The sequence below is a fragment of the Dunckerocampus dactyliophorus genome, chromosome 4 (genome assembly GCF_027744805.1).
Source record: "Dunckerocampus dactyliophorus isolate RoL2022-P2 chromosome 4, RoL_Ddac_1.1, whole genome shotgun sequence".
NCBI lineage: Eukaryota > Metazoa > Chordata > Actinopteri > Syngnathiformes > Syngnathidae > Dunckerocampus > Dunckerocampus dactyliophorus.
Window position 1 is genome coordinate 28,111,718 of NC_072822.1, and position 22,878 is coordinate 28,134,595.

General features: G+C 41.9%; 1 protein-coding gene across 2 annotated transcripts in view; it reads left to right on the forward strand.

Moving 5' to 3' along the window:
* Positions 1 to 22,597, forward strand: part of LOC129179808 (NMDA receptor synaptonuclear signaling and neuronal migration factor-like) — a 48,834-nt gene extending 26,237 nt beyond the window's left edge. For both annotated transcript variants that reach the window (XM_054773527.1, XM_054773528.1), the window contains 10 exons: positions 2,219 to 2,271; positions 6,175 to 6,267; positions 6,625 to 6,752; positions 6,853 to 6,936; positions 9,451 to 9,484; positions 9,670 to 9,740; positions 11,841 to 11,920; positions 12,130 to 12,232; positions 16,735 to 16,810; positions 17,888 to 22,597. In XM_054773527.1, the coding sequence (XP_054629502.1) occupies positions 2,219 to 2,271; positions 6,175 to 6,267; positions 6,625 to 6,752; positions 6,853 to 6,936; positions 9,451 to 9,484; positions 9,670 to 9,740; positions 11,841 to 11,920; positions 12,130 to 12,232; positions 16,735 to 16,810; positions 17,888 to 17,985 (820 nt within the window). In that variant the 3' untranslated portion in view covers positions 17,986 to 22,597. The remainder of the gene's footprint in view (positions 1 to 2,218; positions 2,272 to 6,174; positions 6,268 to 6,624; positions 6,753 to 6,852; positions 6,937 to 9,450; positions 9,485 to 9,669; positions 9,741 to 11,840; positions 11,921 to 12,129; positions 12,233 to 16,734; positions 16,811 to 17,887) is intronic.
* Positions 22,598 to 22,878: the final 281 nt, after the last annotated feature.

Genomic DNA, 22,878 nt, shown 5'->3' on the forward strand with positions numbered 1-22,878 from the left:
CGAGTAAACAGGATATAGCCCAAAGTGCTCTTATTGTGAAGGCCTGAAGTGTGTTGTGTGAGTTGAGAAGGTCCCTTGGCTGAGATTTACTATGCAAGATTTCTAGGGGCCACCAAACGTCTCTTAAAAACTGATTATTGATTTTTTTACAACACAATCGTGAGCCACTTGGCCACAAGTAATTCCGGGTTAGAGCCTGTCGTGGAGACTGGCATGTGCACAGAACGCCAGCTCCGCTCTGGTAGCACACACATGCAAAAGAGAGAATTAGTTTCTAATTTCATAATCTAGGTATGTTAATCTGACTTTTTGAAAGCCAAACACGATCTAATTAAGATGTGGTGTGTTTAAAAGCTCGTTTTATGCCAATTCATTCAATAATTCGATTTTTTTCAGTGCAAGTAAACAAACATAGTGTAAATGGGATTAAGGAGATCCTAAAAGTATTACTAGAATTAGACTAAATCCACACTCAGCAGGTCAGCAGACACACACATTAAAAAAAGTGTTGATGACCGGGCCCTGATTCCCCCTCTTGAAGTGTCGGACGTTTTACCAGAACCTCTTTGAGGCCAACCAAAAAAACGAGGCTCCATTGCCTCACTGAACTACTCCAACATCTGAGCTTCTGCTTCAGCCACCAACAAGTCCATGCCCCACTTTGCCCGTTGGTAACTGTCAGATACTTCGGAAGTGCCACAAGCCAGGTAAGCTCTGTAGTTCTTCAGTTTGATGGTCCCCTTTTGACTGGCTTGCTAGGTCTCCTACCCTTGACTGACACCCAAACCACCGAACCGTTATCTTTGACTTTACAGGGGTTGAGTCAACAGGGGGCTGATTCCCCTTCTCACCCGTAAGCCCCTCACCCAACATTAGCTCCAGGGTGAGGTACAGGCTTCCTATGTCCGGGCAATATACTGTACAGTCTATATTTCGTCCAGTCTACAGTAGTCTTCTGGATAACTCTCTGGCCCCCAAAAACTAATCTGTCTTGGGATACCATACCTGGAGCATGCAGACCCCTGACAAGATTGCTTGTAGGATCACTCTCTCACCATGTTAAGGTGGGGAACAGCACATTTTCTGACATCCAGTTTTACAAACTACTTGCCAAACACGGTAGCTGAAAAAGGACAAAATCAGACATGAGTGACAAACTATGCTAGTGTGCTAGTGTTTGTGTGTTTCACATGCACAGCACTAAATAATCCCTTCCAGGCAAGCTGTGATGAATAATAAAGCACTTTCAGGTTCCATTTGGAAACCACTCAAGGAACCCATGGTCCATTTTGCTTCATTCCAGGTATTTTTTTTTGCTTGGGATAAACCATAAAACTTCGTCCATCAATCCATCCATTTTCTTCCACTTATCCGGGTCCGGGTTGTGGGGGCAGCAGTCTCAGCTTTGAAGCCCAAACTTCACCTCTTCCAGTTCCACCGGGAGGACACAGAGGCGTTCTCAGGCCAGCTGTGAGACATAATCCCTCCAGCGTGTCCTAGGTCTACCCCGTGCCTCCTTCCAGCTGGGCATTCCTGGCACACCTCACCAGGGAGCGTCCGAGAGGAATCAGAACTCGATGCCTGAGCCACCTCAACTTGCTCCGCTCCATGTGAAGGAGCAGGGGCTTTACTCTGAGCTCCTCCCGGATGACGAAGCTCCTTACTTTCTCTTAGGGTGTGTCCAGCCACCCTACGGAGAAAAATCTTGCTCTTTTGGTCACTACCCAAAGCTCGTGACCATAGGTGAGGGTAGGAAGGTAAACGGACGGGTAAATTGACAGCTTTGCTTTCCAGCTCGGCTGGAAACATCAGACGCTGCCCCAATCCGCCTGTCGATCTTATGCTCCAGCCTTTCCTCACTCGTGAACAAGAACTTGAGGTACTTGACGGACAGGCCATGGTTCTCAGCGGGAGAACCATGGCCTGTCCATCTTCAGGTTACCAATACATTCTTGGACAACTGTGTGGTTTTCCAGTTTCAGTTTCTGGAGGTAGATGTCTTAATACGTATTCCCTTATGACGTAGATGTGTTTGTGTGATGTTATATTGGTTTGATCTACACTCAACATGTGCCATCATCCTTCACAGTTACAACAGCATAACCTGGTATCATCATATGTGTGTTCATGTTTTTTAATTAATGATTTTATCCTTCTCCTTGGCTGTGTTGCTTGTTTCTGACACGCCGACTTCTTGTCTTCTTTCCAAATGTGATAGAAATTTCCGCAAACACCTTCGGATGGTGGGCAGTCGAAGGATGAAGGTGCAGAGTAAGTGAATTTTCACTTGACGTCTTGTGAGACAAAGACAGTAGAAGTGTGCCCTCAACAAGGACAGGTTCAAACCACAGCGCCTGCTCTATATTCATGAGTATAATCCTATAATAATACATCTAAGGCACAAGGAACGTCAGCACTTATCTAGTCAGAGGTACAGCATGTGGTGTTGCAGCTACAACCACACGCTGTGATGACCTCACAATGTTGGACGTACCTTGGCAGCAGTGCAGCAATATATTCCAATCACAGCTAATCAGGGAATAAAATGATAGAAATTGACCATTCAAATCATTTTGCAATGGAGAACGTAAGTATTTGAGAGGCAGAATGTAATTACATATACTATAAGTTATAAATACATTTCTATTTGATTGAGTGAAATAAGTATTTGATCCCACTCCTGGCAGCTCTGGAATATGATGTGTTCCTGTGCTGGGAGACCACCACCTTCAATTGTTTCAATTGAAAAGGAATTCAGTTTGCACTGAAAATGAATTCAGTTTACCTTCAAAATGAATAGTTTACAGTAAAACTTAATAGTGATTCTGTTATTATATATATATATATATATGTTATTATTATTGACAATGAATAGAGTTTATATTGAAAACAACAACAACAACAACAACAAACAACAACAAAAACAAGCTCCCCCTGTACGTACAGCAGTTAAAGTGTGGAATGAAGAAACTGATCAAGTACTTCAGGACTGCTTTGGCTGCACAAACTGGGATGTGTTTAAAACTGCAGCGGGGAGGGAAGATTGTACTGTTGATTTGGATGAATATGCTTCTGCTGTTACTGGCTACATTAGCACATGCACAGAGACTGTTACCACCACCAAGTATTACAGAAAATACCCTAACCAAAAACAGTGGATGAACTGTGATGTAAGGGCTAAGCTACGTGCTCGTTCGACTGCATTTGTCATGGGCACCGCTGATGACTACAAAAAGGCCAGATATGACCTGAGGAGGTCCATACGGGAGGCCAAAAGACAGTACAGACAGAAGCTGGAGGGCTACTATTCCACCTCAGACCCTCGGCGCATGTGGGCGGGGCTCCAGCACATCACAGACTATCGACAGCAGAGTAGCGTAGCCACGTCCAGCCAAACCACACTTCCAGATGAGCTGAACGAGTTCTATGCCCGCTTTGACACCCAAACTCGTGATGAGCAGAGAGGGTGGCTGAACCGCAGGGTTCTAAACAAAACAAACCCACGAAAAGCAGCAGGGCCAGACAACATCTCAGGACGTGCACTCCGAGTTTGCTCATCAGAGCTAGCTGATGTGCTTGCTGACATATTTAACCTGTCGCTTGCACAAGCATCTGTACCGACCTGCTTTAAGTCCACCACCATAGTGCCCGTACCCAAGAAGAGCAACGAGACCTGCTTGAATGACTATCGCCCTATAGCACTCACTCCTATTGTTATGAAGTGCTTTGAAAGAATAGTCATGACCCACATCAAAAAGAGCATCCCGGCGGCAACTGTGGACCCTCTACAGTTTGCATATCGCCAGAACCGGTCCACGGATGATGCAGTCAACACTGCCATCCACACAGCCCTTCCTCACCTACAGGGCCAGGACACATACGTCAGAATGCTATTTATAGACTAAAGCTCTGCTTTTAATACAGTCAGCCCCCACAAACTCACAAATAAGCTCCTCACACTTGGCCTGTCTCCCTCCCTCTGTAACTGGGTGTTTAACTTTCTCACAGGCAGGCCCCAGTCAGTCAGAGTCCACAACCGCACATCCAGCTCAAGAATTGTGAGCACTGGGACCCCACAGGGGTGTGTGCTGAGTCCACTCCTCTACACGCTCTTCACCTACGATTGCGTGGCCTCCCAGAACAACACCAGCATCATTAAATTTGCGGATGACACTACAGTCATTGGCCTGATCACTGGTGGTGTTGAAACATCATACAGAAGAGAGGTGGCGGACCTCATAGCTTGGTGTCGTGATAACAATCTCCTTCTCAATACAGATAAGACTAAAGAGATGATCATTGACCCAAGAACAAGGGAAAAGGAGCCGCATAGACCCCTGTTTATTGATGAGACTGAGGTGGAGAGGGTGAAAACCTTCAAGTTCCTTGGCACACACATCAGCGAGGACCTCACCTGGTCTCACAACACCCAACAAATTCTGAAGAAGTCCCAAAGGAGACTGTACTTCCTGAGAAGACTGAGGAAATTTGGCATGTCCACCACAATCCTGAGTTGCTTCTACAGATGCACTATCGAAAGTGTCCTTACCGCCTCCATCACTGTTTGGTACGGTAACTGTACAACACGTGATAGGAAGGCACTCTAGCGGGTGATCAAGACCTCACAGAACATTGTTGGGGCAGCCCTCCCCTCACTGCAAGACATTTATAAAACTAGAGTCCTACGAAGAACACACAACCTCATCAAGGACAGCACACATCCACAACACTCATTATTCACATTCCTACCGTCAGGCAGACGCTACAGGAGTTTGAAGTCCAGGACCACAAGGCTGGCAAACAGCTTTTACCCACAGGCCATCAGGCTCCTCAACGAAGCACTCGCACACGCCGCACGCAACACACGCACACACTCATAGCACTTTATTTATTTATTTATTTATTTATTTGTATTATTTACTTGTATTAATGTCTCTTCTGTTGTTGTTGCTTAATTTATTGGTATATATGTTTATGTTTCTGTTTCTTATGTTCTTATTCTTTCATTTGTTTTCTTTCTTTTCTTGGGAGAATGAACAGAATAAGATTTTCATTGCATGGTATAACTGCTGTTTTACTATGCACATGACAATAAAACTGTCTTGATCTTGATCTTGATCTTGAAAATGAATAATTTCCATTGAAAACAAATAGTGCAAATATTGGAATATGATGTGTTTCTGCGTTGGGAGAGCACCGCCTTCATTGTATCAACTGAAAATGAACTAAGTTTACATTGACAATGAATTCAGTTTACCTTCAAAATAGAGTTTACATTAAAATGAATTAATTTTACATCGAAAATGAATTCAGTTTACCTTGAAAATAAGAGTTTACAATGGAAATAAATTCAGTTTACATTGAAAATGAATTCAGTTTAATTGAAAATGGATTCGTTTTACCTGCCATTGGCTGGCATCCAGTCCAGGGTGTACCCCACGTCCCGCCCGAAGTCAGCTGGAATAGGCTCCCGTGCGACCCTAATGAGGACAAGTGGTGTAGAAAATGGATGTGATTAAGTTTACATTGAAAATGAATTCAGTTTACACTGAAATTGGAGTTTACATTGGAGATGAATTCAGTTTACATTGAAAATGAATTCAATTTGGGAGAGAATACTGGAAAGAATCTTACTATTATCTCAAATAATGCTGATGTTGTTTAATGTATTTCGAAGTATGTACTGTATGTTTGAAGGCACGTGCATAAGCCATGCTACTGTACGGACCGCGACGGACTCAAAAATCAAGACTCATTGGGAAAATGGTCATTGTAACCCATTCAATGCCCCGCGACCCTAGTAAGGACAACTGGCATTTCATTTACATTGAAAATGTATTCATTTTCATTGAAAATGAATTCACTTTACATTCTCTTGGTGATGAATATAGATTACATTGAAAATGAATCGTTTCATAGTATTATCAACATTGAATAGAGTTTATATTGAAAATGAATCATTTTCGTTGAAAACAAAAGAGCAAATACTGAAACTGAATAAATTAATATTGAAAATGAATCGAGGCAAAACAATATGCGTAGCATTGAAAGCACTGAAGAGAATCATCCATCAGACGGTACTTGTCCTCCATCACTTCCAGATGTTAGAATGTATTGAAGTGTCCTGCTGCAGTGTGAAACATACGAGTGAGCTGTTTTTTTTTCCCAAATCAGCAGCCTTTGTCGACCGCCGAGCCAAGAGTTTCAGCCGCTCATGGAGTGACCCCACCCCCGTCAACCCGGATTCGCTGCATGACTCCAGAGACAGTGAGTCAGCACCCTGTCCATCACTTGAACACACAAAGACATTTCTTCTGTGCTGCATGCACACGCAAACCACACAGTCATTCCACACATCCTTTGTTGCACACTTTCTTCACATTTATATGCAAGGCAGCACCAACAACAATCGAAATGGATCCTTCCATTTTTCTGTATGCCTTTTCTACACTTTTATTTGAGAATTGTATTTATTTTATGTCCATCCTTCCTCTCATTGAATAAATAAATGACAGGTGCAGCACCTAGAAATGAAGCTCGCACTCTTTTATCCTGTTTGTGTTATCCTTTCATCTCATCCTTTGTTCCTGTGTGTGCTTGTGTGTGTGTGTGTGTGCGAGCCAGGTGGTGATCTCCAGACCTCCTCAGCGACCCTCAATGAAGGGCTAGATGAGGATGCAGATTGGGGGGATGAAAGACAGATGGAGAGAATAGCCTGTGAAGGCGAGGACTTCATCCCACCTAAAATTATCGTAAGCCTCGTCAAAATGAACTTTTCAGTGACAAAAATGAGTGAAATGTGTCCAAAGTGGTATTGATCTTTATCTCTGCATGCTACTACGCTTCCCATAGCTGATCTCCTCCAAGGTTCCTAAGGCTGAATACGTTCCCAACATCATTCGCAGGGATGACCCTTCCATCATTCCTATTCTTTATGTGAGTAGCACATGATGTATGTTCAGTCATTTCTTGTAGATCGCAGTTAAATGGTTCTACACCCGGCCGTGATAAGTGAATTTCCGCAAAGTAGGAAACCTCATTTATAAATTGAATATTTTTGTAGTTGTAGAAAACCTGTTTACGACCTTCTAAATATGGCTGTTGACATTATTTGAGCCCTCTAGACATGAAATAACACCCCTATAGTCACCTTTACACTACTATTATGCAATATACTAGACATAATAAAGGAAAATAAGACTCATGCTCGTGCATGTGTGTTGCTGTAAATGTGTTCCGGTGCTAGGGGAGCTGAGCGGGGGTGCGGATAGGAAGTGACGTCGGGGGTTCAGAGTTGAGTTTTAGCTTGGCGTGGGTTACAGCCGCAAAGGGTGATTGTGAGATCATTCAAACCTGCAATAAAAACTTGTTGTTCCGGTGATCAAGCTTGGTGCTTGTGTGTCTCACCCAACATTACAGTAACATTACTGACACCTAGTGACCAGTGTTGAATACTACATATCATCACATCTTTCAATGCGTCTTCTGAATACCTTATTTTTGTATTTTACTTCATTTGGTCATTTTTTATGCTTGAAAATGATTAATTTAGACAAAAAATATGTAAAACTTTCTTTAAAAAATAATAAAACTTATTTTTTCACTAATACTAGACCGTATTCACGAAACAGCCTGATTTATTTATATTTTTGAAACACCATGATAGAGTGAAGCCGCAAAATTCGAAATCCGCTTATTTTGACAACTCATTTATGTCAACAGCACATTCGCAGAAAAAAACAAACTCATGCCACCGTTAAGAAAGTTCAAAGGAAAATTATTTTACGGCTATCCAGGACGGAACAACAAGGCACTCAGGGCAGGTGGAAAAAAAAATGCCGGTACATGAGTCAATATGAACCAACTGCTGGAATAATCGAGGGAGTGGTATCATCATGTCATGATAACAAATTTTGGTGGTCGATAATTGTGCTATAAATTATCGGCGATAAGCGATAATTTTGACCTTTTTCATTAAGGTTGTCATTTTTTTTAAAGGCTATCAATAGATGTTCCTTGTGTCATGCCACATTTGAGCCACTAGATGGTACTCAAGTGTAGTGCACCTGTGTGAGTCATAGAAGTTGACAACATTAACACCCAAGATTGGCGGGACGTCACCACTGCACATACCAATCCTGCTCATGGTGTCAAAAGAACTACACACAGCAGCGCAATAGGTGGATAAAAACACGACGCGACACTACCAACGTATAATGCAGAATAACAACCGACAATGATGTGAGCTCCAAGCATGTACAGAAAAGCACGCTGGAAAGAAAGTTCTCCCAGCGAGGCTGCAATAGATGGACTGTCTCTGTTAAGGAAAAAAAACCTCCAATAAAACCTTAACACACACACACACATGCAGTTATGTACTGTATTGTTAAACAAATAGAGGGGGTCATATTTGAGCTGAAGTGCCGCGGTGTAAAATTTCGCCGATCAAACGCCCCATCAAGCGCCAACCGCCGGGACGAATGCCCCACAGCACATCCACACTGGAACTGTGGTATTCTGCTTTTGTGCTTTCATTCATGTTAGCGTTTGCTTTGTAACTGCAAGCTAGCACTCTGTGTATTCAATCACTACGTAGCTAGCCCCCGCCTCCACATGCTAGGACAAAGAGGCTGAATAGCTGACAGGAGGCTCACTCTTTCCCTTCATTTAACTATAAACCAATGCGCTCAGACACAAACAGAGTGAACCCTCTTGTCATCCACCCTGTGCGCTACAGCGAGACGAGGAAATGGAACAGGCATACGTACATGTCAATTTATCGAGGCGTCAAAATTATCTTCCCGCTGCAGCCGCTCTGCTTCAGAAGGGCACGAGTTGCCAGGTGTGCCTCATTGTTCCGCCACTCACCGCAAATGAGGACATCTGGGGAGGAAACAACGAGACAGATTGAGTAGGAGACAAATACAAAAAGTGGAAACGTGCAATGTAGCGAATAAACTGAGTATTGCTGTCTTTGTGAAGACACAATGGATGCACACCACTGAAACAACTCATGAAAACTAATAAAATTAGTTCAGAAATCAAAAGGTATGGTGTGGGAGAAACTGCACAAAACCACAGTTCACTTGATATTCGTCTGGATGACCAATCAACATAAACAAACACAGATATAAAAGATATACATAACAAGAAAAAAAACAGCAGAAACTTCGACATAAGGCTGACAAAATGACACATAAAAGGAGCACGGAGCAACGAGGCAGTGCAGTGCAGTGCAGTGCCTCATTGCACTGTCCCTAGTAACCAGGCCAAGTTTCCTGTAAACCGAGCAGAGGACAGGAAATGCCAGATTGAAAACAGGAGGTGATCAAATTTAAGGGTAAAAGTGGCTTTCTTCAAACCTCTTTGAGCAGTTTCTAAGAGTGTAGTTGGCAAATATTTGTGATGCAATGGTGTGAAATCATGATTTTCTACTTTGCCTATTTCCAGGACCATGAACATGCCACGTTTGATGACATCCTCGGTGAGCATGACGTCTTTTGTATTGATAACATTACCTCCAAAGTCAAAGCAAGCCTTAAAAAAATGTGGGACGATGAGGTTGCCAGATAGATGACTCATTGTTTGACCTGATCCTGTCAAGGCACAGACAATTTACGTGTCTCATCTCTCTCTCTCACTCCCGCTCGCAACACTACCATCACATAGAGGAGATTGAGAAGAAGCTGACTGCCTACAGAAAAGGCTGTAAGATTTGGAACATGCTCATTTTCTGCCAGGTGAGTGACAAGACCTTTTTCATGGAATCATGTGACTTTATTGGCTCAGATCACACCGTACAACATGTAAAATACACAAATCACAGAAGAAGAAAAACAATCTGGCGTCTTCCTGCCGGAGCCGCTGTGTTTTTGGAGAAGCGGCTACAGGTGTGTCTCATTGCGCCGCCACACGCTAGAAGTCAAGGCGTTTAAGGAGGAAATGCAAACACAGACCAGTAGGGGGAACAAATTACAAAATAAAAGTCAGGAAGTGACACAGCGTATGCTCTAACACGATCTAACCTCACATTTCTTCATATTTCAAAACAATCGTTGTACACGATTGCCTTTGTTAACCAGACAGGTTATAGTTGTGATACAAGTGTAAAAAGAAGCTAACGTGTGATGCTCCAGTAAGGTTTCAGAGCCTGAGTTGTGAGATGTAGTACAAACACAGTTCATTTGACAAATATACAAAGCTATGAAAGCCTTTGGCAAAAAATGTGCAGACATCTAGAAACTAATGTAATAATACATAACTCTATGTCTGGGGTCACCAACGTTTTTCCTTGTGGGAGCTACTTTTACAAAAGGAAAATGGCCAAGAGCTACTCATTTTTGTAACATTTATTTTCAGAGCTTATTTTAAACCCAAACAAAGCGAATATGCTTGTTTTACCAGAACATGAACAAAATGCTGGTATCCACAACTCACATTTTGTATTTCAGAATGCATTTCTTTCTACTGTTTCTACTTTCATTATTAACTGAAAACCTGAATGAAAAGCAGGCTTGCGGGCACCTCATGTGGTCGTGGGGGCTACCTGGTGCCCGCGGGCACCACGTTGGTGACCCCTGCTCTAGAGTGTCCAAAAGACCAGCTACTACAGCTAAAGGCCGGGAAAACAACACTTATTAGGAACGGAGCAACAAGACATTGGAAAAACAATATTTGGACACAACAAGCGTAACCTACCCGAAAACAAAGGATGAAAAAAGACAGAAACAAGAAAGAAGTCTCAATGTGGAAGATAGTGAAAAGCGAACAAGGGACCATGGAAGTAGAGTGGATCCCCGCATATTCACAAGTCAGCAGTCACAGCCCTGAAAATTTGTGGATTTTGAGTCAAACACGTTTTTTTCTCTGAAAGTAGACTGCAGAAGACTCACCTCATTCCAAATAAGTTGTTAATCATTTGTAAATATGTGATAATACAGCTAAAATGCGCAGCTTACATGTACCACTGTTAAGAAAGACCACCAGTTGTACATGTTTACGTCTTTATGCTTCATTGATAATGTTTTTTCCCCTCAAGCATTGAGATTTCGCACTTTGGCGATCACTTTTATTGCAACTGTTGATCTGAAATCGGAAGAGAATGGCAACCTAAAGCTAGCAGGAGGGTTTGGCGTGTCAGGGAGAATGAGCCGTTTGTCAAAAATAGACATTTTTATGGGCGTATTGATGACTGCTGTTTTGCACCATTTGTTAGTGGTCCTGGAACGTAACACCTGTGAAAAGCGGGGACCAACTCTAGTGGGACAGAATAAGGAGTCGGGCCTACGGGTGTGGATGCAGGGCTGTCTGCAAAACAAAGCATCAACAGGAAAGGACATTTTGCTGAGCAGCTTTGACGGAGATGAATCTGTGTATCATTTGGTTTTCCCTTTGAAACCAGCACTTACAAAACGGCTAACGTGCTTTTTCATAATTTAATAAACTAACTAACTAAATGAAACATGAAGAAGATGGATAACAAGTGTATAAATGACATTTTTACGATTTCGTTCACCCGCTTTACGTGGACGTGGGTGTGCAGGTAAATTAACGTAGAAGAAGACAGAGAAGAACCGGGAGAATGAGGAACACACAAAATGGCAGGTTTGGGGGCTTTTGCTGACATAATTGCACGTTGTTCGAAAGCAGCAAATTGCAGGCCGAAATATACAATATAATTATGCACGGCACTAGAGTAGGCAACGCAGGCTGGCTCCCACCCCTCCAAACATTTTCCGGTCTTTAAGACACGAGCCTCCCGTTTCATCAAGTGCTGTTCTGTCCCTGCACATTTCTTTAAACTGTAATCACCATTTCAACTATAATCAATCTTTCCCCAGGGAGGACCAGGCCATCTGTATTTATTGAAGAACAAAGTTGCCACCTTCGCCAAAGTGGAAAAGGAGGAAGACATGATCCAGTAGGTTCTTCAGTATTTCTGGTCATTTTTGGACAATCCAGCAATAATTTAGTCATTTAATGAAAGTGCGTTCAAAGCCAATCAGTGAGTGTGTCAGGTTTCTGCTTTGCAGTCGAAGTAAACGTACGTTCTCCTCAGTCTTCTTGAAAGCTCACTTAGCTCGTTTTGTCTGCGGTTCTTTTAAAGCGTTGACTGTCCTCTGTGTGCAGTTTCTGGCGGCGGCTTGGCAAGCTGATGAGCAAGCTGAACCCTGAGCCCAACCTCATCCACATCATGGGCTGCTACGTGCTGGGGAGTGCAAATGGAGAAAAGGTAGTCACAGCCACTTAGCATAAACAACAGCATCAAGTGACCAATCAACCACCGCCACCACAGACAGATTGCAGTCCTTTAGGAAACACTGCACTTGTTATTGTTACGAGGAATGGTGTGCACGTGTGTTAAATTTGGTGTCATTGCTCTCAAGCTCATACTGGTCACTGGAAGTTCAACATGGCACCACATGGCAAAGAACTGACTCTGAGGATGTGGAAAAAAAAGAATTGTTGCTCTACATATACAAGTAGATGGCCTAGGCTGTAAAAATAGGCTTTGTTCTTTCGCGAAGGAACCCTGCTCTGTTTTGAATGAAAGCCTTCTCTTTTCCCTTGGATTACGGTAATGACATGTACTTGTATACAGTATCACCAGACGGAGCATCTGTTGGAATAATTTGAATGGTGCAAATGGCTCAGAAAAATGCTGTTTTTGGCAGCAACTTACAAGTTTTATAAGGTTTCACTGCAATCATTTGGAAAAGTTGAGCGGACTTAAAACATATGGAAGTTTTGATACTTTGATCACGTCTGGTGTAATTTTGAGTTAGTCCTTGTGTACAATGATTTCAATTGATTGTTTTGTAAAATAATGAACTATGGGTTTTCACTGTCATAAGGTCGTGCATACATTGTGAACGATGACCTTTTTAGCAGCTGGACTATCTGGCTGCTGTCTTGTCCCACAATAGCACGGGCAGAGTGAAGGCAATGAAACAGTGGACGCCCACACACCCGCTAACACTACACACTGAATGACAGCGAAATAGACGCCCACCCAACTCACACACACACACACACTTACCCTTGTTGTAATGACATGCGCCCACATTTACTTACATACTCCAACCTCCTGCAGTACCACTACAGCCCTTTCACCCCCACAGAGACCATATGCAGAATAGACCCACATACACTATACACTTCAATAATCCCTCATTTATCATGGTTAACTGGTTCCAGACCCGACTGTGATACATGAATTTCCCCCAAAGTAGGGTTCCTAATTTTTAAATGTAATAGTTTTGTAGAGCATATAAAACCTGTTCATAATCTTCTAAATTCAGTTTTTAACATTACAGAGCCCTCTAGACGAGAAATAACACCCCGTGGTCAAATTTACACTCCTATTAACCAATGTAGTGTCACTGAAACACATTTTGCAGGACGATAATTGTACTACAAATTATTATTGCTAATAAACGATATTATTGTCAACATTATTTTGAGACCATTTTTTCATTGATCTAATGATAATATATGGCATAATAATGCGAGGACAAATGCAATAAACGTTAATTTGATTGTCAGGGGCTTTCATATAAAATAAATTAAAACAATAAGCAAACAATAAAAATAAAATGGACTCAAAATCACAATCATAACAAAAAACAATAAAAAAAACACTGTCTCTGTAAATACAATCCAATAAAAACCACACACAATAATAAAAAAATAAAATGGACCATCAAGTCCCTGTAAACAAAATTGCACTTTACTAATGAAGATCGGGTATTATTTCTTAACAGGAAGGCTCAACATGTAGCGAAGGACACTGTCTGTGAGCGCGCACCATTTTGTGCTGTTTTGTTTTATTTACGTTGCCGATCAAACGCCTCAGTAAGCGTCGACTGTTGGGGCAAAGTTTTCTTTCCCAGTTGGGAAAACTGGACAGGATGTTTGGGTTTGAGATGAGCATGCAAGTTGGTCGTACTGCCCTTCTTCATCACCGCTACTTTCCAACAAATGCAACATATCGGCTCGTCTGTGTTCATGAGCTCAGCTTGTCCATTCTGTTTAAAACCTGAAATATTCCCACACTGGGGCTGTGGCTTTCGCCTTAGAAACCATCGCTTTCGCGCCTTCATTCATATTTGCGTTTGTTTGGTTGTTGCTCCTCACGACTCTCGCTTGCAGCACTCTTGCAGCCCCGCCTCCACCCATTGGGACAAAGAATGACTGACAGGAGGGTTCACTCATTCTGTTCATTCCGCTATAGAACCAACACACCCAGGTGTTGAGACAGATGCACAGAGTGAACTCCCATGTCATCCAGCCTGTTTGGTAGATAGGGAGGAGGAAAACAAACACGCATGCAACATGTCAATATATCGAGGCCGGCAAAATGGTTGAGTTTGTATTTATCATGCGGTTAATGGATTTATTGATTATCCTGACAGGCGAAGGCATAATTAAGACTTGTGTTCGTATGTGTGTTGCTGTAAATGTGTTCCGGAAATGATGTATGTATTACTTATGTATTTATTACTTATATTTATATTAGGGCTGTCAAAGTTAATGTGTTATTAACGCGTTAACGAAAGTTTCCTTTATTTACGATTTATGTTCACACGCCCTTTTTGACCCTCGGCCGACGCCGCAGTTTGAGGAAGCAGCGGTGACCTTGTAGCTACAAGTTGGAACAAAAATATTGCGCAGAAATGGAGAAAGAAAGGAGTATTTTGATTGGCAGATGGCTCTTGCAACAAGACCAAAGCTGTTTGTATCTACTGTCGCTGTGATTGGAATTGTCACGGACTACATCGTTGTCGACTTGCCAGAGAGAAGCACATAACATAACATTATGGTGTGTGGGTGTGTATAAGGACAAAACGCCACCTGGTAAGAGACATGCTAACGAAGTGGATTCAAACTCAAGGCTATCAGTCACGCAGTGGAACATAGGGAAGAGAGCAGCTGTGAGAGAATTCAGTGTTAATGAAGTGATGGTACGGAAGTGGCGGAAGCAAGAAGAGGAACTGTGCCAAGTAAAAACAGAGTTTCAGAGGGAACAAAGCGAGATGAACACAGTTAGACGAAAAACTTGAACAGAAAACAGCAGGTAGAAGCGTCTCTACAGTCTCTATTGGACTCAAGGCAACAGCGGTAGCATGCGACATGAAGATAAACGACTTTCGCGGCGGTCCTTCTGGGCGCTTTCATTTTGTGAAACGGTGTGATCTCTCCATCCGCACAAGATCTACCATCTCACAGCAACTGCCAAAGGATCACGAAGAACAGCTGGTGGTTTTCCGCACCTACTGCAAGAACAGGATCACTGAAAAGAAGATACGAGCAGAACACATCACCAACATGGACGAGGTCGAGGACGAGGACGAGGGGCGCAGTACGGTGTCTGTACGCACCACAGGGAACGAGAAGTCATCCTTCTCTGTAGTTCTCCGTTGCCAGGCTCATGGCCAGGAACTACCACCCATGGTCTTTTTCACTTTGCCAAAAGAAAAGTTTCCAGCCGGCGTCATCATCAAGGCTAACCCAAAGGGCTGGATGGACGACGAGAAGATGACTGAGTGGCTGAGAGAAGTTTACGTGAAGAGACCAGATGTTTTTTTCCACAAATCTCCGTCCTTATTGATCTGCGACTCCACGCGCGCCCATCTCACTGATACTGTCAAAACCCAAGTGAAGCAAACTAATTTGGATCTTCCCGTCATTCCGGGTGGATTAACAAAAGAACTAAATTGCGAGCTGCGTGGGAGCATTGGAAGACAGAAGGCGAAGACACATTCACCAAGACAGGGAGCCAACGCCTGGCGAGTTACGCCACTATCCATCCGCCAGTGGATCGTGGATGCCTGGGCTGGAATCATCACTGAACAGCTGACTAACAGCAACGCGACTGACTCGGATAATGATGAGAAGGGATTCCGGCCGTGCTTGATGCTGTTAAATTCAGACACTGAAGATGAAGACTTTGATGGATTTGTGGAATTGGAGTGATCTGAAAAAGTGGGTGTATTGTTGTGTATTTTAAGCGTTCACTTTAAAAACTGTTTTGGTTCGTTTAACGCCACTTATAATCCGGTGCGTCTGATCTGGAAAACACTGTAAATTTTTTACATTTTGCAAAAAGGCAAAAGACAAAGCAATGTTATTAGTATCGACTTTTCAGCTTTTTCTCTTCTTACATTGTGCCTTTTTGTTCTGTTCTCCCCACTGTTGTTGGTTTTTTGTTCAATTTAATTTCTGCAATGTGCCACGGGCCCATACAAAATGAGACATGGGCCGCAAATGGATCCCAACCGCACTTTGGACACCCCCAGCTTAGCTATATTTGGGCAGGCGGAGCGTTGGATCGAGAATGGCTGGGAGACAAGTACCTGTATGTAAAGGGAAACCTGGAAGAGACAGTGACTACAACAACAGGGGTAGTAATACCAGACAGGGATACGGGACACTGGAACAGGGCGATAAAGGGACGAGGAAGAAGAATAACACGTGTCTTCCTCCCACCACCATTGTGCTGAAGAACACTAATTGCAAAGCGGCTTCAGGTGTGCCTCGTTGCTCCATCCGACACCGGACGTAAGGAATCTAATGAGGTGATTCAAAAAAGCTTAGCTAGCAAAGGCAAACCAAATAAAAGACAACGATGGAAAACGGAAGGTGTTTGTTTTTATGCAATCACTCCTGCTGGTGTTTGGAATTTGGTATTTTTGAATCACATTCTCTTTGTCTGTTTCGCCCCTTTGCTTGCAGCTGATCCAGACTCTGAAGAGACTGATGAGACCCTCCTGCGTTGAGTTCAAGTCCCCACTAGAGCTGTCTGCACAGGGTGAGAGCACTTTACATCCTCACCAAAGGACAAACCCATCGAGGACATCGTTGCTTTGTTCCCTCGTCCCTCAACCCCTCTGTCCTGTTTTCTCCCTCTACCCTCTGTCCCACTGCCGTCTCTCTAGCTCAGGGCTGTTTTTTTATTGGCCCACGGCACATTCTAAAAATAGAATTTGAGAAGAAAACTTTAAAAAAACAGCAGCGAAAAATCAGCAGTGATTTCATAAAAAAATAAAGTCAAAATATCAAGAGAAATTTGAGAAAAAGTTTTACAAGAATAAGGTAATATTAAGAGGAAAAATAACATCATTTTAGTAGCATAAAGTTGAAATATTAAAGAAAAAAGAAGTTGTGTTTTTTTAAAAGTTGTAATATAATGAGAAACAACAATTAAAATTTTTGGAAAATTAGGTTGCGGAAAAAGTAATAAATAATATTACAAATATCAAGTCTAAATATTATGAGCATAAAGTCAGAATTATGAGAGGAAAATTTACCAGAAGAAAATTGAAATAGCTGTTAAATTTATATATTTTTTAAAAATCAACCACAGAAATGGAAAAAACAGCTGTAATTTTACAAGAAAAAAGGCAAAATATTAAAAGACAACATTTTACGAGAATAAAATTGTCACTTCAGTAGCATAGAGTTGAAATCTTACAAGACAAAAGATTTTGACAAAAAAAACAAACAAAACAAAAAGTTGTAAAGTCAAAATATTATGGAAATGAAAGAAAAAAGAAGAAGAAAAATTACTTAGGGAGAAAGTTGAAATATTTGGGGAGGGGGCAGCAAAAAATGGGGGAAAAAAAACAGCAAAGGCCAAAGTTCATACTAATGTTTTTTCACAAAGCTGACATCCTTTCATCCTTTCATTTTTCAGTATGTGGCCCTTGGTGGAAAAGGTTTGGACGCCCCTGGTTCATCTCAACCAAACCTTAAAAGGGATAGTTCCTATTTTTTGACATCCCCATCAGCTTGTAGTCCATCAGTCAGATCAGATTTCCGTTGATGAAGAGCGTAGTTCCACTTAGTTGCTGGGAACAATTAAGTAAAGACTTTCTTTTCTCCACAGGCAAAGAGATGATTGAGATGTATTTCAACTTCCGCTTGTTTCGTCTGTGGAAAAGCCGGCAGCACTCGAAAATGATGGACTACGACGACCTGCTGTGAGGACACAATGCCGTGTTGGCGTGTTGGCTTGTCGGCCAGTGACATCACACCTGAGCCGCCGTGCGCTTCCAGGGTGTTGCTCGAAAGGCGTCTGGAAAATTGTCGCTAGAGCAGCCCGGCGGAAGAGCTGGGAATGAGGCGGTGGCGGCACCGTTTGGACTTTTTGCCCTCGCCTGGACTGACAGCGCGGTCCTGTAGATTGAGCGGTAGTGGTGTTCTCTCCTTTATCCACCGTCCCTTCTGCTCAGCTCAGAGGACATCATGAGACGATCCATCCGTAGCCTGAACGTGTCGGAATATGCTAACTCCTGTTAGATTACTTCTGGGTACACGTGCCGGATAAACGAGGAAAGCAGAGAGAGGCTTAACTAGTTTCATTGTTCTGTGCAAAGTGACAATACTTAAGTGTAAATATTCTTATTGGAGCATTAGAGAATAGATTTCCGGCATCTATTGCCGCTGGCGTATACAATAATCAATATTTACTTGTCCTTTAAGAATGAAGCTATTTAACACTGCTTTTTCTAATCACTTAAAAGCTATGTATTCCTATTTAAGACAGACACTTTATGTATGAACTCAGGATAAAGCCATTGTTTGAGAATTAGATGCATAGTATAGCATAGCATAGCATAGCATAGCATAGCATAGCATAGCATACTGTGGATCAGGGTTTTTTTAAAGTGTGACAGTTTGTGTGAAGCATATTTTGTGGCGTTTTTTTTTGCTTTGTTTACTCACCATCGGAACAAAAAAAACGGATTATATTCAAGTTAGCTTAGCAGGGGACGTTTTGTTTTTTTTTTTTTCATTTTTCTCAAGCTGCCTCACGTCCCCTAAAGTCTTCTGCGCCTCACACCTTGAAACCCCCCCTGCCGGTGACCACAAGTGAAGGCCACGGTGGGACGGGCGGTACTGCAAATGTTGGTATGGATCCGATACAGAGCCAGTATCATACCGATACGCATACCAATTATGAGACTGTACAAGGTCATTGAATGATTTTGTGATAATAATTTGTTGATCGTGACGATAATCACAGTAAAACATTTTAGGCAAACAAAAAAAAAGATTTTGATCAACAATGTGTTTGTGAACAACAAAATAAATACACCAATATAAGACATTGTAACAATATCAACAAAATAATACAATTAGTACTTTTTATGATGTACAATTGTTTGAGAATAATAGTCCATAGTTGCAAAAAGTCACTATAAGAACATATGAATAAAACAACAAGTATGAGTACCCACAACAACAACAAACACACTCCTATTTGTGGAAGACAAGAAGATATCGATCCATATTTGGATCCATCTGCTACGCCGGTCACACGTGAGAGGAGGAGATGGCGTCTGTTCGTATAACCAAGCACTCGCATGCCGTGTAGCGTGACACGTTTGACCCCGCTGAGTCAGCACAAACTCTTCTTTCTTGAGCGGTTGGCTCGCAGGTCGTTTTTGTGTGCGTTTGCATGTTCAGGTGTCAGAATGTGCTTGTCAGTAACTCCGTAGGTAGAAGGTAGAGCAGGGGTGTCCACTTTTGGGGGACAGGATGGAACGTGTTGTTGATGCGGACTTCCCGTCCACCCCGACGACATTGAATTCAATAGCGTTTCTCGCCTTCTTTACCTAATTGTTGCCGCTCTTTCTTTTGGCCCCGTGGCGAATTATTTTGCAACTGTGCTCATTATAAAGTGGGCGGACAGTGAGTCAGCAACACGTAGGATGCTTTGCTCGGCCACTGTTGGATGAAAACCGAATCGTCTGAAAACCCAGACAATGCATGAAAACCAGGGAAAAACGTTGGCGAAAGCTTCAAAACGAAATCACACCAAAACCGAGACAAACTTTTTGTGAACATTTTCGGCATCGAACGAACCACACAAAAACCGAGACAGTGTACGAAAATTAGGAAAATATTTTTGTGAAGAATTTTCGTGAAAATCGAGTGATGCAAAAACCGAGACAAAATTTTATCGAACATTTTTTGACAAAAACCTAATCAGACAAAAACCGAGACCATGTACGAAAAGCTAGACAACATTTTAGCGACAATTTTTGCCATCGACCGAACCACACAAAAACTGAGATAGTGTACGAAAACTAGGAAAATATTTTTGTGAAGAATTTTGGCGAAAATCTAATTATGCAAAAACCGAGACAAAATTTTAGCAAACATTTTTGACAAAACCCTAATCAGACAAAAAACGAGACAATGTACAAAAAGCTAGACAACATTTTGGTGACAATTTTCAACAATAACTGAATCATATGAAAACCAAGACAATATTTGAGCAAAAATGTTCAACAAAAATCGAATCATACAAAAACCAAGACAATGTATGAAAACCAGGACTAAAGTTTAGTGAACATTTTTAGCAAAAACGTAGCAAAATCATACAAAATCCTAGACAGGGTACCAAAATATTTTAGCAAATATTTTCGACAAAGACTGAATCATGCGAAAACCAAGAAAAAATCGTTGCAAAAATGTTCAACAAAAACCAAATCATTCAAAAAGGCTAATTTTTTGGGGAAAATTTTCGACAATAGCCCAATCATACAATTGACAAAACAAACAACATTTCTGTGAACAGTTTCGACAAAAACCAAGTCATCAAAAAAAAAAAAAAAAAACAGAATTTCTGCGAAAATTTTAGATGAAAACTGAATTGTACAAAAAATGAGGCTTGATTGTAGCACAGTATATAATAATATTTTTTATTAATAATGAATTTATCACATTTTCTAAATATGCAGAAAATTAGCTGTGGGCCAAAAATGAACCCTGGCCCGTACTGTGTACACCCCTGGCCGAAAAACGCTCTGATTCCACTCTGCTATCATTTCTGTTTGCTACACAGTCCCACCATACATTTCAACACATTCTTCTTTGGTTATTTCCATTATTACCCCGACAAGACGCCTCAGCTGCACCTCTGACGACAATAGACCGTTTAAATGTGTTCAAAAGTACGTATAAGTAACAGTTTGATGTAGCATAACTGCTGCTTTTATTGTGCAACATGTGTAGCGTCAACCTGAGCAAGTGATGTTTATATTGCTGAGATGGTGTGACAATACATAATAATACATACTCTACAGCTGGAGTCTATCCCAGGTGACTGAGTACACCAGGGCAGCATATACAGTATAATGACCCCATCTACTTCCACCTACTTTACTTCATGTGTGTGTGTGTGCACATCATATGTCATGGGAAAGTCTTCCAAGATGCTTTGCTTAGATTTGTGCCAAAACGTGATAAATCAGCCATGTCAAAAGCAAGGAGTCTAGTTTTGAGGTAACACTGAGAAACCTCCCATGCTTTCTATAGTTGATTTAAAGTTAGTTTTTACATGGTGTCTCTTCCTGTTCAAATAAAGCTAGCGTGCTGTCCGTGTCTTTGTAAGCAGCAGGGGATCAAATACTTCTTTTTCCCACTTTATCGTGCTCTTTTGTGAAATGTTTCAGAGCACAACACAGTAAAGGTGTTTTCCTGTAGTACTGTTAAAATAATATATCAGAGAATAACACATTGTTGTACAATTTGTTACGAACAAAAAAAAAACGTGTATGAATTTGGCCACGGTGTTTCCGTGTTGCGTGTACTCGTGCAGTTATCACGTCAAGGGACTTCAGGCGTGACGAGCAATGACGCCTGCACGGGCGCCGTATGGATGAAGTCACTGTCAATAAATACAATATTTGAAGGCTGTTGATCCGCTGTGGCGCAAAATATGTGTTGTGCTGTTCAAGGAAATCATGTTAGCGTGTATTTGATGTATTTTGTGCAACGTCACATGGAAAACGGATGTCACCTGTGCAGTGGCGGAGCCAGAAATGTTTCATTTGTGTGGCCAACATGAGACCGTTACGGCGTGGTAACGCGTTGAAGCCTGAATTGAAGGGTGGCCACAGCCACCACCGGCTACCCCGTAGCTCCGCCTGCTGTTCGATCGTCTACAAGAGCAATTAATAGCTGAGCAGTGTGCTGAGGACATGTTTTAAATGCATAGATTCTGGATTCTGCTCCCCATCATGGCGGCCAAATACGGAAGTGGCTCCTGTTTTAACTCTGACCTTTACATGCCCACTCGTGCTGATACAGAGAGCTACCATTATTAACATATTCATGTGCTGAATCGCGCTTCATTGAAATTGAAATTGAAGTCAAAGTCAACATAGTAAGAGAACTTGACCGGAACCGATCAAAGTAATCATGGAAAACTTACCTACGCTTGCAGTTCATGCAAGAAGCGGTTTTATTGACAACTCGTCCACACGGAAAGTTGTGTGCTGCAGTGAAATGCGTCCAAGCGGAAACGGCGGTTCGGCTGAACTAATGTTCCTCACTGGAGAGCCGCGTTTGTCAAAACTGTCCCCCAGCCGTGGGGGTGGACCGGAAAGTGACTGGGTTACCCCGTAGCTCCGCCACTGCATCAGTGTCAAATCAATATCATGTCTTCTTATGTGTGCAACCGTTCCGATGCTTCATGACTTTGTTGGTTAGATTTTAGAATACAATTGGACGTATTTTTTTTACCCTTGATTGTATGTGAACACTTAATACTTCTTCATGTTGATATTCTTGTTTAAAATACTATGTTGACAAATTCTGGACTCATTTATTCCATAGAATTATACAGCATGTCACCTTCTTTCTGGACGCTAACGCATATACAAGTAATCCCTCGTTCATCGCGGTTGATTGGTTAAAGACCAGTAGGATTCCTTATTTATAAATTGGATATTTTCATAGTTAGCATAAAAACGTGTTTATAACCTTCTAAATGTGTTTTTTAAAATCATTATTACAGCCCTATAGACATGAAATAACACCCGTATAATCACCTTTACGCTCACATCACCCAATATAAGACACAAT